Here is a 20,439-nt window from a genome sequence, read left to right on the forward strand (position 1 = left end):
CTTGCTGTGAAGACTGCTTTGCCTTGCTTTGAGGACTGTTCTTGTCTTGTCCTAGCCTTGAAGACTTTCCTTTTGAAACTGCTCGTCTTATGCCTGGACTTTTGCCTTGTGGCTTGGCTGGGTAATCTATGAATTGTTGTTAGGGGGACTAGAGTGGAGCCTTGCTGGTCAGTGGAGGGTCATTTGTTTAACCATTCCCAAGAGAAATAAAGACCACTCTGGAGGACTGCCTAACCATGACTACCTGGGTCATAACAGGTTGTTTTTTTTAATCTTCTAGCATATTATGTTCATACTAGATGAATTAACCCATTACCCGGGTTTACACAATGTACTGGAACTTAATCTAATTAAATGATTGGGATCCACACAACGAAACTTAAGTGTCCTGAGCGGTGCAATAGCTTGAGTGTTCATTGTCCTGATAAATGTGTTGTGTCAACATGGCCACCATAATTAATTACAAGAGATCCTTGGTCAGCGTTATCAGGTCATATGTCAATAAAAAGGGTGAACTGCATTAAGTGCTATGTACTGATTCCCCCCAGGACTCTCTAATTCCTTCCACTGCTTCCCATGACTCAATGTGAAAAGCATTACAAATGTAGCAGCGTTCTCTTGAAGTACTCAAGAATATACTTTTGAGATATTCTTTGCTGAATGTGAGGAGTGTTTTGCCAGCACTGTCATTCACAAAGAAAGAGGTGAGGTGTGCAAGTAGATGCAGGATTACTGGCAATCAGATGGGAGGCCTGCCATCAATCCCCCTGTGTATTCATGGTCAGCCCTAAGAATCGGCTGTAATAAAGTTCATCTAACCTGCAGGCCAACCCATTGAAATCAAACCCAGCCCTGTTGTATATATTCCACGACACTACAAACTTAGGTTGATAATTTTTCCATTTATCAAAGTTGTAATTTTTAAAAAAAGGCAAAATACTTCACAGCAGCTTCCCCAAGAAGGGATCTCCATCATTTTAAAGATTTCAACCCTCTGCTAATACAGACTGGTCATTTTCTCTAAAAAATACATTGCTTTTGCTTCACGACAAAGAAATTTTCTCAGGGCAAGGAATACAGGCTGTGTTATGTAACAGAAAATCTGTCTAGATGATTAGGAGACCTATTACCTTTTCTATTAAAGGAGAGAATGAGGGAGGAAGAAAAAGGAGATAGAGAAAGAAAAAAAAGACATCCAACTGGCGCCACCACAATATTAGTGGTTCAGTATTGTCCAGGAAGTCAACTCTAGAAAGGCTCAGCACGTTTTTAGAGTAATCAGTTTCGTTCTACTGTGACACTTTATTGTAGATCACAAATTGGTATTGTGGAACTGCCACCTTGCCTATACTGCTGCAGATAGCCACACCCACAGATAAACCTCTGCATATATTGAACCAAAAGTTCATCAGTCATCTGGCTCATTATGACACTAAGCTAAGCAGTGGGCTGGTTCCATGCTTTGGTCCTTATTGAGCTTTCAATGCTGGGAAACAGAGTTTTCTTTCCTTCTGGGAAGATCTTGGCTAAGTAGTGTGGGTTCTCCGATGTCGAACCAGGTGTGAATTCTGACCAAACTTCTTCCCGCAGTCAGGACATTTGTATGGTCTTTCTCCTGTATGTGTGATCTGGTGTCGGATGAGATCAGAACTCCAACGGAACTTCTTCCCACATTGGCTGCACCCATATGGACGGTCTCTGGCATGGGATACTCGGTGCCTGGTCAGCTCTGAGCTCTGGTAAAAACTTCGGCTGCACTGAGCACATCGGAAAGGTCTCTCTGAGGCATGGGTCCTCTGGTGACGAGTCAGCTGGGAAGTATGACCAAAACGTTTGCCACACTGAGGGCACTGGTGGGGCTTCTCCCCAGTATGGATCCTTAGGTGGGTGAGCAGATGGGAGTTACGGCTAAATGTTTTCCCACATTCTGAACACTGGTGAAGGGACTTTCCTGCTGGGTGAGAGCGTCCAAAAGAGTTTGGGTGTGCAACTGGATTCTCTCTTATGTCTCCACATCTCACTTCAAATTGTTGACTCATCCGCTCACCACAATTCTCACCCAACACTTTCTCCCGAGAATTCCCAGGTAGCAATCCCATTTCCATCATTCCTCCAGGCAAAGAGTGCTCTTCTCGGTTTCCATTGGCCAGTAGGGAGCCTGTTAAGAAAGAAAAAGGAAAGTCTTTCATAATGGGCAGATGAGTCTGACAACATGCAGCTACCAACTTAAGACAAACAGGCACAGGTAGTCCTTGACTTACAACCAGTCATTTAGTGACCAGTTGAAATTGAACCAGACCCCCCAAAAGCTACTTATGATCTGGTTTTGAAGTTCTGACATTGTGCTCTCCTGCCAATGTGCAGCTCCATTTTGGGTGCTTGGCAACCAGTCTGCATTTACGGCTCTTGCAGTGCACAGTAGTCAGATGGCTGATTTATGATGGTTTTGCTGGAAAGCAGCATTTACTTCTAGTTTCCAGCAAGAAACGGTTGACAGCAAACAATGGATTCATGCCATCACATTCATTGAACAACCCCAACAAAAAAGATCATAAAACTGGATTTGGCCACGTGGTGATTCAGTTTTACAACCATCATGACTTATGACTATAATTGCCAGTCTCAATGATGTCTGCAACTGGAGGACTATCCGCATGTTCTCCATTGTACATTTACTACAAACTGTCTCAGTTCTTGTAATTTCTGTCTGTAAACTGATAGCTTATATTTTATCATTTTAGAAATGATGAAGCTGGGCAGTTACTTTGGACCTTTATAACCTCAACAAAAATCTTGTTCTGCTATTAGCACAAATGTTAGACTGACTCTCGGCTTTCCTGCGGCCCATGTGCTGCATCTGGGTTGTCTGCCTCCCCCCTGCACCTCTTCCTCCATCTGCTGCAGGTGCTGCTACATGAAGATAAGCCTCCTGTGGCCACCCCACTCACTCTGGCCTGATTTGGCTTTCCCGTGGCTCATGCAGCCTATCCGGATCACTTGCACCTTCCTCTGACTGCTGCTTGGACAGGTAATCAACTCACCTGTGCTGAGCGGGCTGCGGCTACTGATTGACACTGTCCGCCCCTGTGGCCTTGACGCCTCTGGTGCTGGCCACACACACCTGGCTGATCCTGATCTTGACTGGGGCTTATTTGGGGGGAAGGGCCTATTAGGAGCATGCTAAAAATCAGGTTAGGGCTTATTTTCTGGTTGGGTCTTATTTTCAGGGCAATACGATTGTTTGAAGAAATAAGGAAAGAGTATACAACCTTGTCTTACTCCTTCCAAACTTCCACCAAGTTCCATCCAGATTAAATCTTCCTGTGCTGTGTAGGAGGTTTTGCAAGAAAACAATGAGACATTCTAAGATTGTTGTTTTCCTAAGAACATGCCACAATTTGACATGGTTGATACAATCCATGCCATTTCTATATTCAATGAAGCATGTATTGATTTAACTTTTGGTATTCTTTCTCAATTATCCACCATGCATCAGCAATAATATATGTTGTTCCTCAGCCTTAGAATCATAGAATTGCAGAGTTGGAAGAGACCTAAAGAGTCATCACATCCAACCTACTGCACACTGCAGGATTTACTACACCATCTCTAATAAGAGGACAAACTAGCCTTTCTTTGAAAACCTCAAATGAAAAAGACCACTTCCATGCAGTAATTTATTCCACTGACAGCTCTTGCTGTCAAGTTTTTCTTTAGATCTAATATGTGCATATATCCTTGAGGTTTCATCCTTTTAAATATAATTTTACCCTCTGGAGCAAGTAAGAATGAGCCCAAATAGCAATAGCACTTAGTGCTTTATAACACTCTTTTAAGTAGTTTACAGAATCAGCATATTGCCTCCAACAATCTGGGTCCTCATTTTATCAACCTTGGAAGCATGTAAGGCTGAGTCACCTTTGAACCAGTTAGGATCAAACTCCTAGCAGTAGGTAAGAGTTAGCCTCCAAAACTGCATTATAAAGCACTACATTACCACAAATCCTCCGTGACAGCCCTTTAGAAAGTTGAATGCAACATCACGTTGCCTCTTACCTGTCTCATCTGCAAGCTAAACATACCTAGGTTGTTTAACTGTTCCTTATATGATTTGGTTTCCAATCCTTTCAACCTTCTTGGAAGCCCTTCTATGGACTTGCTCCAGTTTATCAATTTTTTAAAAACTAGATGTATAGAGCTGAATGCAATAACCCAAGTGAAGCCTGACCAAAGCATAACAGATTGGGACAATTACTTCTCACAATCTGAACTCTATCCTCCTCTTGATGCTCTTCAAGATGATGTTGGTATTCACTGCAAGCCGCACAACACTGTTGAGAGTTGCTGAGTTTATGATCCACTAGTACACCAGGTCCTTCTCACATGTGCTCCTCATGAGCGATGATTTTCTGCATCCTATACCGATTGTCCTCAACCGAATAACTGTAATGGGAGCTTGAAATGTCCTTTGTATGTCATGATGTTCATACGTTGAGGAAGACCAACCTGATTTTATGATGATCGTAAAGTGAATCTGGCAGTTGTAAACCAAATCTATTGTCAGCAATGGGTGTTTTTTGCCAGCAAAAAAAAAAAAAAAGCCATAAATCACATGACTGCCAAATCTACAAATGGCTGTTAATGTAGCCAGTTGCCAGGCACCCAAAATTCGATCATGTGACCATGGGTGGATAGGGAAGTGGCTGTTTGGAACTATGAGTCGGAGTTATAAGTATATTTGGGAGGGTCCATTGTCACTTTGAATGGTTGCTAAGTAATCGGTGATAAATGGACTACCTTTATCTGTTTCTTTTTTTTTAAGCTTACATTTCTCCGTGTTCAATTTTATTCTATTTCTTTCTGCCATTATCTAGCTTCTCTAAATCTTCCTGATTTTTTCTTCTGTCCTCTCATGTACTGACCATCCTTTAGAACTAGCTGTAGAGTACGATCCTTGAGCCAACTGTGAATCCATCTAATGGTTGAGTTGTCAAACTCACGTTTGACCACTTTGTAGGTAAGGATGCTCTGAGAGATTTTGTCAAGTCTTGCTAAAGTCAAGATATACTATATCCACAGCATTTTCCTGATCAACCACCAGTAATTCAGTCAAAACGAGATTGTTAATCTGATATGATTTGTTCAGCATAAATTCATGTTGGCTCCTATTAATTAATGAATTCCTATCTATGCACTCAGACATGCTGCCTGATAATCTGTTCAAGGACCTTGCCCAGTATTAATGTCAAACTCTTAGGCTTTCCAGAGTCCTGCGTCTTCCTTAAAAAAAAAAAAGAACAATAATCCATTTCCAGTCTTCTGGGACCTTGTTTATTCTCTAGGTGTACTTGGAATTACAGAAAATGATTCTGCAAATATTTCTGCTAGTTTCTTCAATACCCAAGGGCAGGGGCTCCCAACCCAGGTCATTGATCCCCAGTACCAGTCTGTGGCCTGTTGGGCTGCACAGCTGGAAGTGAGTGGCAGGAAAGCGAGTGAAACGGAATCCATTCCCCCCATGGAAAAAATGTCTTCTATGAAACTGATGCCTGGTGCCAAAAAACGAGTGGGGAGGGGTGCTGCTCTAGGGTATAAATCATCTGGTTCTGAATATTAACTCATTTAAATTAGCTAGGAATTCCCTCAGTTTCTCTTTGCTTATCTTGAGTTTCAGTTCATTTCCTCCCACCAATGCCACAGTGTGAGTCAACTGAAGGTTCATTCAACTTTTGAGAAAAACAGATGCAAAATAAGAGTTGAGTTATGTCTTCTATCCTCTTCCTTAACCATTTTACCATTATCTCTCTGCAGAAGACCTCCTGTCTCCTTGACTTTTCTTTGGCTTGGGACTTTCCTGAAACAAAAAAAAACTTTTATTTGTTGTTTTTGGCATCCCTGGCTAGCCTGCACTAGGCTTAATTCTTCTCCCACTAGATCTGTAGTTTTTGCCAACTGCTTTGTTTTTTCTTAGGATATATTCCTCTCTTTCCACTTCTTGTACATTTGCTTTTTTCTTTTAAGCAATTTTTTACATTCTGTGAAGATCCACTTTGGTCTCTTCAGATTTTTAAATTTTTCCTTCTTGTATGAACTGTTTGGATTTGTGCCTCCAAGATCGCATTATGACAGAAACTCCCAATCTTCTTGGACATTTTTCTCCTTTACAGTATCGAACTGTTGGATCTTGCCTACTATCCTTGTAAGTCCAACAAAGCTTTCTCTCATGAAGTCTAATACTGAGGTATGATTACAGTTTCTCATCACCACACTATCTGAAATTCCAGGACAACATAGTTCTGCCTCCCAGAGTTCTAATTATTTTTACTTCCTCAGCCATTTCCTCTCTTTGCTTTTGAGATTCATCCATAACAGCTTCTTTAATTCTATAGTATCTCTGGTTTCCTATCAGTGAGGTTCAGAACTTCAAAGCGCCTAATGTTGTCTTTGAAAATGGTAGGCTTATGTTTAAGATCTTACTTTGAAAACTGACTGCCTTTGTTCTTCCACTTTAGCTTGAGCCAAATCTATTCTGTGATTAACTCATGGTCACTTCTTTGTTCTTCTAAATGAGCTCTTCCACCTCTTTACATAAAAAATATAGTCAATTTAGTTTCTGTATGTTCCATGTGGTGATGTCTGCACACATAGGCATAATTTTGGTTGTGTGTCAGACTAATAGCTGATCAAAAATAAGTTGGTGTAGGATAAGAGTTATTTAATTCCAGAACATCTATACAGAGTACAAACAGAAGTAAATAATTTTTAAAATCATTTCCACAAATTAATTTTTAATTTTTGGTTGAAGATTCTTTGGTACTCTTAATTATTGGCCATGTAAGGGCAATGATTGTTGGGTTTGGAAAAAAGTAGAGAATAAATATACAAAATGAGGAACCAGGAACAACTAACTATAGGCAAGAAAGAAGGCATTTAAAGTTTGATAGAATAAAAAGAGATGACTCATTTATGATTGATTTGCTCAGTTCTTCCTTGCTCAGATTTTAAACTTGTTTTATTCAAAATGTCTATTGTAATTAAGTTTCAAAAGAATAGATTTAGGTAAACAATTGCATTCCAGTTTGCCCATAGATAGATACAGGTATTGGAAATCATATAAATTTACATTACACTGCTAATGAACATCTTGGAGATTCTCAGTCATCCAGACCATAGTTGTCTCAAAGATGCTTTTTCAAAAGGTAACTAGACTTTATTTTTCCTTGAAGACATTTTGCTTCTCATCCAAGAAGCTTCATGCATTCTGTCAGGATGGTGGGGACGATGGAAAGATTAGATATGACAGGATTGGGTGGTGGTAGAAGGATTATATTTCTTTGCAGTCCTCTGGTTGTTAGCATTCTCCCTGAGAACTCTTGAGGCTACTTGAGGGTTTATCTGTGCTCTCAGGGTCACCTGAGAGTGACCCGGCAAATGGGGGTGAAATCTTTTTGGAAATGCTGAAAGGACTGTGTTGTAGACAGGATATAGGTGGTATCAGATTCCAAACCTCACTCCTCTGTTGAAAGAGGACTGCTCAATGTTAACAAAAATGGCCTCTTTTACCCCTCTTTCAAACCAATGCTCCTAAAGTGAACAAAGCAATGTTTTCCAAAAAGGCCACATTTTGGACTTTCACCCCCAACATCCTTCCAGAACCAATGAAGCTTCTTGGATGAGAAACAAAACTTCCTCTTCCTCCTCCTCAAGGAAAAAACAGTCCAGTTGCCTTTTGAAAAAGCACCTTTGAGGCTGTTAATTAAAATTTCTCCACTATCCCTAGTTTGTATAAGAAAACATCTGAGGCAGTTAATTGGAGGAGTAACAGCTGGGCCAAATTAAAAGTTCTGGAAATGGGAATTATTGGAATTTAACACATGATAATTGGTAGGAGCCAGATCAGGATGCATTAATGGAACACCCTTCATCTTTCTAATCCTATAATCATTTTAGTTAGCCTGAATAATATGTACTGTTTTGAATTGTATCTCTCTCTCTGTCCTCTATAGTCAGCCGATAGAGCTCCTGCATAACTAACCTATATCCTCCATTTATTTGGATTAGAATACAAAATAATTTTGTAGTGGTATAACAGTTTCACTTTCTAGGCCTGCCTGAGGCTTGAAGCTGGCTGGGTCCAGCTTTCTCTCTTAGCCTAGAAAACAGGCATTGTTGGCAAACCATTCTAAAAAATCTTGACAGGAAAACTGTAGGGACTCATTTAGACATTTGCCAGAAATCATGATTGACTCAAAGGCACAAAAAGAAAAGGTACTATATTACTGGAAGAAATTGAATTGTAAGAATTATTTTCTTTTTCAAATTCAGCCCCCCAAAAAAAAAAACATCTGGACAGAGTGTATCTTGTTTAGAGTGGTCATGTATAAGCTGCTCTAATGAGTGAAGTAAAAATATTCAGATAGATAAGAGACAGATAGATAAGGTACATTATATTCTCTCTTCCACCTTCAAATGTTGAATGTGGACTGACTGGAGATATTGAAATGCTTTTTTAAAATTAAAATTACTATTAAATAAGGCAGTTTGCACAGAGTCATCAAACTGTAAACATCTAAATGGCCACTAAAAGGAAGCAAAGCATTTAGAATTCTTAAATGAATATTCAACTTCTCCGATAGCCAATCATTCCATAGATTTGTTTTTAAAAGCTGTCTGGATTTCTTAGCTCAACTATCTTTCAGATATTGCCTAAGTACAAATGTTCTAGCTCCACTGGCTGGAAATAATGGGAGTTGGACAATTCCTCATCTGTTATAGACAGAACTTCCCTAAAGAATTTATCATTGACTTGTTTTTCTTGTGGCAACTGATTTCCTTTGGCAGAAAAAATTCCTAGAACATCCCTGATCCTCTCTTCCTTCTTACCTGTTTCCTGAAGGCCTTGTGGTTCTTGTTTTGGGATGCAGGGCATCTTGAGAGCAGGGCCTGGGATAGGCTGATTTAATGTTATATCGGATGAGGATAGGTACTCAGGATGTGGCAGCAGCGAGGCCGAAGGATCCCATGATGCTCCAGGTAAAATCATTTCCTGTGGGCTTACCTGTTCAACCTTGACCCGCACTGTAACCTAGCAACAACGACAACAGTGGGTCACTAAGAATTTAGGGGAATTACCCATTCCATTTATTTGTTTAAGCCTTGCATCTAAAAGGGAATAATTAATCAGCCATTCAAGCATCCATAGTTATTGTTTTGCAATTCCCATTCCAAACACTTTTCAAAAGGATACAGATTGATCTGATAGCAAATCCATCTTATCTAGCACTCTATTCATTGAAATAGCCAAAAGCCTGGAGTCTTCTGAAGGTTTTGGATTTCTGCTCTCATCAGTTCTAACCAACATGGCTATTAACAAGAGGCTGTGAGAGCTGCCCTCCAAGGCCTTTGGAAATACTGCTTTTGGCTTTTTTCCCACCAGAATCCCCCTGCTTGCTTCCACAATCGATGAGCAGCCACTTCCAACCTGAATAAATCAGGAAAAAACGTGATTGGCTGAATGCATGTTCATTTGTTAATAATGAGAAAGCCTTTCATACGACCCAATCTTTTCTGCCCTCTTTGTACATAAACAGGAAAAGTTTTAAAGCCTAATAAAAAGTAATTGATAAAACAAATCAACACATTAAAAAGACAATTCTGTTGAAATCTTGTGCCAACTCAAAAACTTTTACCTGTGTATCATCCTTCCTCTATTCTTGACTCAGCTTTATCTTGCCAGTTCAGTTTGCAAGTTGTATTTGGGCATACTGATGCAATCATTAAAACACTGACAATTCTCAAACAATTCTCCTTTGCCTTGTGGGTGGGAGGAATGATAAAAAAAAATACTGGAGTGCTAGTGATGTTAGAAGTTTTCATCGCAACCTATAATTAAAAAGATTAAACGTTCCCTTACCTGCTGCTCCCACGTCCCTGCCTCTCGTCGCCCCATCTGGTATCCTTCCACCAAAGCCACTGCTTGAGCACACGTCTCAGGGCCTCGTTCCCACACCCAGTTCTGGATCTCTTGGGGCAAGATGGTCAGAAACTGTTCCAGGATCAGCAGTTCCAGAATCTGCTCCTTTGTGCGGCTCTCAGGCTTCAGCCAACGCCGGCAAAGTTCCCGGAGCCTCCGACAAGCCTCCCGGGGGCCTTCAGAGTCCTGGTAACGGAACTGTCGGAAACGCTGCCGTTGCATTTCCACATTGGCGCTTGTTTCCTCGCAGGCCGGAAGATTTGGACTTTCTGTGCTCATTCCTACTGCTCCTGGCATCCAAGCCATTATGGGGTGGCTGGGCTTTTCCAAGAGCTGGCATAAGGCGGCTCATCCACTCTCCCCTTGGCCACTGGCATGATTCGGCTGCCCGCTCAAAGGATGACAGGTAGGCTTCGATGTCATCCACAGGTGCAAGCTCAGGTAGCTGGAGATTGCTCCAGCCAGGGGCTGGGGGTGGGACAGGCACAGGGGCTGGCATGACGTCAGCAGGTGTCCTCAGGGTTTGTACCATCTCTTGGCACTGAACCTCCCAGAGCTGTGGAATTGGGTCGCTCCTCACTTGGGGAGGAGTTGCCCACCTCAACAGATCACTAATGGTGCCTGCCGGGACAACAAGAGGAGCCTTTCCCGGAGCATCCCATTCCCAACCTGATTCAGGGCATGGGGGCCCAGGCTCTTCTATTTTCACCCTGGGTGCCATTGTTTCTTCTAATGGGTACAAAAAATGGAGGCCCAATGCTGGAGGAGGTACTTCCTGTGTGGCAGCCATCTTTTACTCGCGCAAGAAAGGAAATTCTTTTCCTCCAAGCTTCCTGCAGACAAAAGCACAGCCACCCAGCCAGAGAAGACTCCGCCAAGTGAAAGAGTTTCAATGCAACGTGTAGTCCCAAGGAGCCAGATAAGTATATGACAGCCAACAGGAAATGATGGACAATCTTTAAAGGTATCCTATTGCCAGTGATGTAATGATTAAGTAAAAGGACACCTTCCTGATACAGAAAGGAAAAACACCATTAAGAATTATGCTCAGAAGAAGCAGGCCCATTGTTAAATATCAGTTTCGCAACCATTATTTGCCTACTACTAATACTGGCTAATATGCTACATGTGGGTCAAATGATCTCCTATGGACATTTTCCCAGGCAGCCTCAATCAGAGGTCTGGATAATAATACAAAATGTTCTAATTTCTACAAAATAGTTACCTCCAGATGTCCTGGTTTATAACTCGAATGGGCCACAATGGATGGGGATTATGGGAGTTATGCTCTATAAGACATCAAGTAGGGAACCTTGAATTGGAACATATTAGCTAACAAAAGGGAATGTAAGAATGCCCATTATGTTTTCAAAAGTCCATTGTTTCTGAAATTTACAATACATCCACATTGGATATTACAATCATATTCAATTAGAAATCAGGAAATCATCCTGAGAGAAGGAAGCAATGCATTTCCCATTTTCAGGAGCATACAAATGATCTACTGCTTTGGAAGATTGTATTTCAATATAAAAATCACAAGAAGTACGACCTTTGAGAATACACGATAGAGAGCTATTATTTAGGATGCCAGCTCCCTGATCCATTCCTACACTTTGGGGAATACTTTGATCCCCTGGACTATTGCCCAAAATGCTTTTTATGGTCCTCCCATTCCCCCTCTCCCCCATGCTTTTGTGTGGTTTTTTTCTGTGAAAAGAAAATACCGAAAGAAAAAATAAGTGAATATAATTAGAACTAAAGGTGGCAAACGCCCCATAAAATTGCATGAATGAGACTGGGCTGTTTGGCAATAAATGCCTTGTCAAGAAGAGTTTTAAATAGAGGTAGTCCTTGACTTATGACCATAATTGCTCTTAGCAATTACAATTATAAAATGGGTCATCATCAGTGACCAACCTGACTTTAGAACCTTTTTTGCAGTGGTTGTAATCATAAAACACATTGTTTGTGGTGGGCTGCTTTCTGCTGGAAAGGAAGTAAACTGCCAGTTTCCAGCAAAATTATGGTAAATCATGGTTATACAACTGAGGTATGCTGCAAATGGTCATAAAAGTGGGCCAGTTGCTGAATGATGCAGTCATGTAACAGGAGAACATGGCTGTCAGAACTCTGGAACTGGGTTATTAGTTTTTTGGGGGGTGAGAGGGATGTCCCAAGTAACTTCAAATAGTCACTACATGGCCAGTCATAAATTGAGGACTACCTGCATCAAAATTCTTCCACATCTTCCTAATAACTTCATTTGTTCCATATTTTATGGAGCCTTCCTAAGTCTGCTGGCGCTACCATTTTTCAGTCAGTGGTGTGCTTTTTCCTACATAAGTACCAGCATTCATAGCAAAGTATCAGAAACAGGGAATGAAAATAATCTCCTTCAGGAATATATCTAATCTCTGCTTAATGTTATCTCACGTGTGATAGACTACAACTGTTTACATTTCTTCAGCTTTGAAGATAGAGGCTTCCAGCTTAGTTGTGCATCTGGTATCCCTTCTGTCACATCCTACGGTGAATCCCAGAGGAGAATATAATTACTTACGCTGATTATTACTAGAACTATAATTCAACATACACTGATTTGGGAATAAGTCTTAATGAATGATAGGCATATATAGGTATGCAGGTATACCTATGAATGAATAAGTATATATAAAACAGTATTTTTCTAACTTAGCAAATTTAAGAATTATGAGAGTTAGTCCACATCTTAAAGTTGCAAAATTTGAAATATACTGGCATAAAATGTACTGTACTATTTATTTGAATGGTAATATGAAAGTCCACCTTCACTTAAGCTTTCTCTCTCTCTCTCTCAAAAAAGATACAGATCTCACATTATGTCATGTTCCTATACAGAAAGATTTACATGAGTTCTAACACTACCCGTCTGTGTGTGTGTGTGTGTGTGTGTGTGTGTGTGTGTGTGTGTGTGTGTGTGATTTATTTTTATATACTATATAATCTTTTTGGTGTTTTCATTTATACTAACCGCCAAGACATTCTCTGTGCAGAGTGATGCAGTGGTGAAAGTGCTGGTGTAGGAGCAGTATTAGAAGCTCACTGAATGATTTAGGGCAGTGTTCTCAATCTTGGCAGCTTAAAGATGCGTGGACTTCAACTGCCAGTATTCCCCAGCCAGCCATACCAGCCAACCCTATTCTGCCTGGTGAATTCTGGGAGACGAAGTCCACACATCTTCAACTTACTAAAGTTGAGAACCATAGAGCTTTTAGCCCTCTCTTTGACTCATAGGGTTGATATGGAAAAAACAGGATGGAGTACTGTGGATGCCACCTTAAATTCATCGGTGAAAAATATAAATCTTATTGATACATCTTATCAATAAATCTTATTAATACATCTGATAATTCCTATTAAGGATAAAATTAACCATGGAATACCTGCTTAGAGTCAATGTAAGTATAGAATTTGCTATGGTTGATCATTTATGGAATAATTAGGTACCTCCTAAAATTCATCTCTTTCTCTCATCATATAAGAACACATTGGCTTGTATAAAGTTAGTTGAGCATTTTATTTTAGCCACAACCAGCAGTGATGTAACTTCCTCCTTGTGGAAAAAGATAATTCTGAGTATCTTCCTTTAAAAAATTAAGTAGAACATCTGATGTCTCTCTACTTAAGAGTTTGAAAAGTCACTAAGATCCAGTGAGAGTGGTTGCCACAAAACATGACCTGATATAAAGTAGCCTTCCAATATTCCTTCCTCTGGGTAAGGGCTGAAATCCAGTAGGGCAGTGGTCCCCAACCTTTTTTGTGCCACGGCCCGGTACCGGCATCACAAAATGATCCATGGCCCAGTACCGACACCAGCACGCATGACAAGGCAAGGCGAGCCGAGCGACCGGCCAGCCAGCCGTCCCCCACTTCTCCCCGCCACCTTCAACTCCTCCTTTGTACCTTTGTCGATGGGCTTCTGGCGGACGGCTTCGGGACGGTCGCCGGCTCTCTTAGCCTTGGTGCTGAAAGAATCCTCGCTCCTTAGTTTCGTTCGAAGCACCCCTCACTTCGATGAAACTAAGGTGCGAGGATTCTTTCAGCACCCAAACGCCGCTTTCCAACCGGAAAAGCTCACCCAGAAGCACTTTCTTGTCAAAACAAGATGGCAGCGCCCAGCAAACCGGCGGCCCGGTAGAAAACGTTCCACGGACCGGTACCGGTCCACGGCCCGGTGGTTGGGGACCCCTGCAGTAGGGGATCTACTAATAGTACATCATGGTTCCTGATTAAATCCTTAGCAAATCCTATAAAAGTTAGTGTGTCAAGAAGTTCTTCTTCAGGTACAAACAGCTTTCCCTACTTTAATCAGGATTATAGAATTAAGAGTCTGATTTTGACTTTTTAGTGGAAACTCTTCATTCTTCCCAAGAACCAAAAGTGTACAAAAACGCACAAATAGTTTCCAAAGATCTTGGAGAAGGATCTACCAAAAGGAAATATTCTCATAATATTACACCCAGAATGAGATTTTCTTACTGCTCTTAAGCAGAATCTGAAATTTTTAAATCATATGCAGGATGCGAAATAGCTACCAATAAATCTAACTCTCTCCCTTATGCTCACTTCTGGAACAGGAAAACAAATGATTTGATAAATCATTTTTTTTGCTGCTTCTGGTATTTTTTTATCCATTCCTCCCCCACCCCAACCCGAAGACTGTGGCCTCATGGTCTGCCCTAGAGCCCTAACACATTTTTTCTCAATTTTGGCCTCTTGTAGATGTATGAACTGCAACTCCCAGAATTTCCCAGACAGCAGATTGGCTGGGGAATTCTGGGACTTATAGTCCATACATATTCAAGTGGCCAAAGTTAAGAAACACTGCCCTACAGAGTTACAATCAATCAAAATTCACAAATCTGGACTAGATGGATAATCACATGCTCATTTAGTAAGCTAGTACACTAGCTATATTTGCATAGCACACAATTTGGGGATTTATACAATGCAATGAACCAAAATGGCTTGGGTTTATGTTAACTAACTACACTTCCAAACTCCAGAATTAAAACTAGCCAATGTTGAAATAATGTACAAAAGCATCGACTAGGTCTATAACTGACACTAATCATATTGTGAATTTAGCCATTGCAGTTAGGCTACTCAACTGTTCAATAGGGCAAAATGACGGTTAAAATAAAGTACAGCCGTTTTGCAAACTGGGTAGCTGTACACTTTTGATACTAAATAAATCTAAAATCATGCCCTTTCCAATAATATGCGTCAGTTGCACATGTCATCTGAATCTCCACCTGCCATAAAAACAGGCTGATGGAGGATTTCCGGTTTGAAGGGCTTCGGTGACAGACAGAAATCTGCGATCGTGCGTGGTTTCTGTCTGGGCTCGCTGCTGGAGCGCCCCGAGCCAGCTGGTTTTGGGGCTAAGCCACCCCGTAGAGGTGGTGAAGAGGGGGGAGACCACCAGCAGGGTCGAGGAGAGCTGCATCTCTCCTCCTCAGCTGGCCATTACTCCCTTTCCCGAAGGCGGTTGCAGCAGTGGTCAGAAATGGCCACCACAAAGAAGAACTCGACCGGAAAAGAATGTGCAGGAGGAAGATAAGAAGTGAAAGTTTTGGCTGACGAGGTTAAATTGTAAAAGCAACAACCAAGGTACCCTGGAATTTAAACTTACAAAAAATAACATCGCTCCCAAAGAAGAGTCGGAAGCAGCGAAGGAAAGTGAAAAGGGAAAGGTTTGGCTTTTTTTCTTTCTTCTCTCTCCTTCCCTATACTGACAACTAAGAGACTTAAATAAGAAATCGGAAAAATACGCTTTGACATCAATAGGCGATTAAGCTGAAAATAAAACAAAATGCCAAAGGGATAATAAAGATTTCTGGACATTAAAAACTTTCTTTTTCATAAGCAGGAAGGGAGAGAAAAAGAATAAGGGCAGGATCTGGAAGAGGGAGGAGACTAAGAATCTAAAGTAAAACTTCAACAAGACTTCTAAAAGATACATTTTAACTGAAACTTTGCAACTAAATAGTAACCCTAGGAAGAGAAAGTGAAAAAAAAAAGAGCAAAAAGAATTTGGATTATTTGGATCTTTGGATTCTTGGTTATTATATTTGAATGACTAAAATCAATTGGGTGGTTGTTTAAAAATTTATACAATGGCAGCACTTCTGGATGAATTTAAAATGGAATTTAAAAAGTACAAAGAAGATGCACAAGAAGGAAAGGGTTCTTTTGGCTTCGTTTTTCAATTCTTAGAAATGGAGATTTGGAACTATGAGAAACAACAAGAAAAGACTGCAAAACAAGAAGACTGGGACAAAGAAGCCATCTTTAATGAACAAGTAATTTTATGTGGGGAAGAAAAAGGAAAGGGGGGGAAGAGAATGGAGAATTTAAGACTTAAAAAAACAACCAAAGAAAAATAATTCGAAAAATAAGTATAATACTGGAAAGCAACAGAAAAGGGGAATACAGAAGAGAGAAATAGAGGTAGAGAGACAAGGGGGTAAAAAGGGGAGAGAGAAGAAGAGAGGGAAAAAGGAAAGGAAAAGAAGTTACAAAGGACCGGAGCAAGATATAGAGAAACAGGATCTATTTAGAGATAATGGGTGAAAATCTAACTGAAAAAGGGGTTCTGTAAAGGTACATAAGATTGTATTGTTATATTAGTAATAGAAATAACTTTAGAAAATTGGAAATAACGTATGATTAAAATGAGGGATAAAATAGTATAATTTAGTGAAATGTTTGTGAATAAAATAAATGAGAAAATTGAATTAGGAAGGAACGGGAACATTTTAATTAGTTAATGTTTTATAAAATATAATTGGGGGGGGGAATTAACTATGGAAAGCTTATAATTGTTCCCATAGAAGTATGATATTTAATTGAAAAGTAATGTTAAAGATGTTAAGACTTTAATGAATATTAATATTAATGATAGAATTGAATTGGAATGGAATGTTGTTTTAATTATATACATTTTTAATATTTTTCTTTTTTTAAGAATACAGTGTGTGTTTTAAGAATATACCAAGCAGAATCCGAATGGAAGTTATGTATTATACTGAATGTTGCAACTTTAGGGAAAAGATATAAAGGCGTCATACTCCAATCAGTAACTACAGGAGAAATTTTGTTTAATGAGAAAAGATAATAGATAATTGAAACAGGACAGACAAAAAATATAAATACAATGATTTGAATTGAGATAATTAAAATAAAATTGAGAAAATTAAAAGAGGGGAGAAGCTATGCAGAAAATGTAAAATAGTAAGATATGGAATAGAATATAAAAATGAGCATGAACCTGAATTTGTGTCTGTACGAAGAAATGTAACCCGGGATTATGCTGCTTTCAAAAAAGATGTTTTATTTGTATTTTTTTTCTCTTTGTGAAAACTCAAATAAAATTTACAAAAAGAAAAAGAAACAGGCTGATGGAATGACTGCAAAGCAGAGTTGTTCTGACAGCAGCATCTCTACTTTTTCAGCTTCTTTTTCTGTGAATGTGCAAGTAATTAATTGGGCTCAGGAGGGAGGTGGGCAAAGATCCAGCAACCTCCCACCCTGTGCCTCCAATTCCAAGGCCATTAGAAATTTTCATTGCATCTTTTTTTTAACTCAAGGAAAATGCATAAGTGGCTTATATATCTTGTGTGAGATTGTGTTCTGCAGGAATAGTTAATTTGATTACCTCTGCATCGATCAGGATCTTAGTTCCCCAATCATGCTTCAGGGTGACTTAAATTCAACAGATCATACAGGCATAGGCTTATCTAATATACTGTAAGGGAGACTCTAGAAAGGAGATTTTCATTTCATACTTTGCTTGTATGCATTTAGGTCAAGCAAAATATGAAAAAAAAACAACTTTGATACCTTTTCTTAGCACCTAATAGCATACTGATTTGTGCTAGCTTTTCCCAACCTGATGTCTCCTCAGGTGTTAAGTAAAAATTCCAAGCCAGAAGAGCCATGCTGAAAGGATTTACTTAAGCATATAGCTTTACCTTGTGCCTCTGATTTATCTAAATTGGCCAAGAAATTGGCCAGTTCTTTAATTAATCCCACACTAAATGCAAAACTTTTTCTCTGAGCAACTAGAATTGTACATGGAGCATCTTGGATATCCCACCTTTAGGCCATTCTCCATACGGTAAATATAGTATTTTTAAAAATCTTCTCTGCATCTAATGACAATAATTATGAACTTTTAAGTACAAGATTCGATCTGTTCTGAATCATCTGGCAATCTTTAGATATACCACAAGATTTTCCTTTATGGGAACAAGAGGAGAAAATACCAGTGTTCTACTAAAGTCAGAGAACAAGAAGGGCACACCGAACCCTGTTGCTAACTACTCTTTCCTGATTCATACATATAATTTTATCCTAAATTCAGTGGTGGATGGTCTACCTTGAACTGCAACTCCTTTGTTCTTGGGCTGCTGAAGTTAAACAAATCTACAGGAACATCTTTGTGACCTAAAGCAAGATTTGCCTGGTACCTTCCCCTAACCCGATGATACATTTGGACTACAACTCCCATTCTGACTGGGGATCCTAGGAATTGAAGTCCCCTATTAAGGATTTCTGGTCTCTTAAAAATGTAGCAATGGAGCTCTTTTATTACAGAGGGAGTCCTTCTCTGCAAGAACTGAATACACCTTTTTGTACTCAGGGGCCATCACGTTAATTTTAAAAATTAATAATTTTTAAAACTACTGTTATCTCTTCCAAAGCTTCCAGTCCTGAAGAAAACTAGAAACCCACCACTGGTTGGGACTAAAAAAAAAAAGTGACCGAGATGCCTTGTGCCAAGTAGATCCTACTTTGTCTTACTCAAGGCGGATTCTGGGCTATTATCCCCCCCTTTCCCCCATCCATCTTTCCTGTACCCACTTTCCCCGTGCGACTGCCTGGCAAAACCCAAATGCAGGTTCAGAAGATGCGTTTGAGCCTCTTCTCTTTTCTCTCCTCCGGAGAAATCGACGTCTAGGTTTCTCCAGGACGAGAAGCGTGTTTCTAAGAAAGCCCCTCTCTTCCCTTCGGCGAACAGCCCACCCACAGCCCTCTCCATGGCGCATGAGGCGCCCATTCATTTCTTCCCTCAAGGACCCAGGTATTCTTCTCCTGGCGCCGATCCAGCCTCCTTCCTCTCCGCCTCCTTTCTAACGGACCCGGCAGGACTAGCCCTGTTTCCCGGGGTGTAGGGGAGAGGATGGGGGCTCCTCGCCGCCGCCCTCCTTCCACCCCGAAGAACTGCTGAAGTTCTGATCCCGGGCTCCGAGTCCCGTCCCTCGCGGAACCGCCTTGGAGCTCGGGCTCCCTCGCCTGCCCTAACGGACCCGCGCCAGTCTGGAGAAGCGCCGAGTCCGCGTGCGAAGCTCCCAGATTCCCCTCCGGCTCAGCCACCCGCCCGCCCGCCTAAAGCCCGGGAGTCCCGGCTCCAACTACTTCTCCGCTCCCCCTTTGTTTCCTCCGCCCGCCCGCCCGCCTTTCTTCGCCCGCCTTGGCGCGCCCCGGGCCCGGCTGCGCTACCTGGGCCGGGGCGCCTCCAGCGCGGCTCTCTTTTAGGGCTCTTGTGGCGGCGGCAGCAGCGGTAGCAGCGGCAGCAGGAGAAGCAGCGGTGGCGGTGGCTCCGCCTTGAGTTCCGCGGCACCCATCATACCCTGGCCGGCTCGGCCCGCCCCAGCCCGTGGCCTCGCCCGCTGCGCCGCGCAAGCCCTCCTCGCCTTGCCCTGCCCTGGAGGTGACCACCAGGTTGGTTCCCGGGCTGCGCCGGAGAGGCTGGGGTTAGTCCCCCCTCCACAGGGCAGGCAGTGGCTGCGATCCCTGTCAGTCAGCGCCGAAAGGAAGGGGAAGCCGGCTTGGGACAGCCCCTCGCCCAAAGGGGGAGGGGGAGGCTGGGGAGGGTTGCCTTGCCACGATTGCTCCATGGAGGAGTCGCCGAGCCGGGCCCTTCGCTGGACGATTTCCCTCCGCCCGCTGGGATGCGCCGGGGCCCAATGGCGCGCATCTGGGCCCGCTGCTCCTTCTCCTTGCCCTCCCGGGCCCCTTTTCTCTTTCTCAAAAAGGGCTGGAAGGTATCCAATTAGCAGCATGCTTGGAGATGAGTTTGTGTGTGTGTGTGTGTGCGCGCGCGCGCATGGCTTCTGAGTATGTGCAAAGTGTTCCTCCTCCGAGGGAAAGGAATGACCATCACTAGCGAAGAAAGATGGTAGAGGTAGAAAGAGATAGAAAGATGAAAGGGGAATTTCTGGGTTTCTATGGCCCAATGGAAAGCAGTGCTGAACACGAATTTGGAAAAAAAATAGGTGGCATCAACCTGGACAAGCCAAGATGAGTTTCAGGATTTCATTGCAGACCAAGAACTGCGGGACTGGGTTAGATGGATCAGTACTTGATAACAGACTTGGGTCTTTTCAGGTGGGATTTTAATCTTGCACTTACTTACT

General features: G+C 41.6%; 1 protein-coding gene across 1 annotated transcript; it reads right to left on the bottom strand.

The window, feature by feature from the left end:
- Window positions 1–882: 882 nt before the first annotated feature.
- Window positions 883–19,775, bottom strand: LOC113443479 (uncharacterized). Its single transcript, XM_026711728.2, is given in 5 exon segments — window positions 883–2,158; window positions 8,884–9,085; window positions 9,914–10,214; window positions 10,216–10,983; window positions 19,523–19,775. Coding segments are annotated over 4 exon segments (1,683 nt in total). The 5' UTR covers window positions 10,764–10,983; window positions 19,523–19,775; the 3' UTR covers window positions 883–1,526.
- Between the last annotated feature and the right edge of the window lie 664 nt (window positions 19,776–20,439).

Source organism: Pseudonaja textilis, chromosome Z (assembly GCF_049901715.1).
Source record: "Pseudonaja textilis isolate UNSWEBS1 chromosome Z, rPseTex1.2, whole genome shotgun sequence".
Lineage (NCBI taxonomy): Eukaryota > Metazoa > Chordata > Lepidosauria > Squamata > Elapidae > Pseudonaja > Pseudonaja textilis.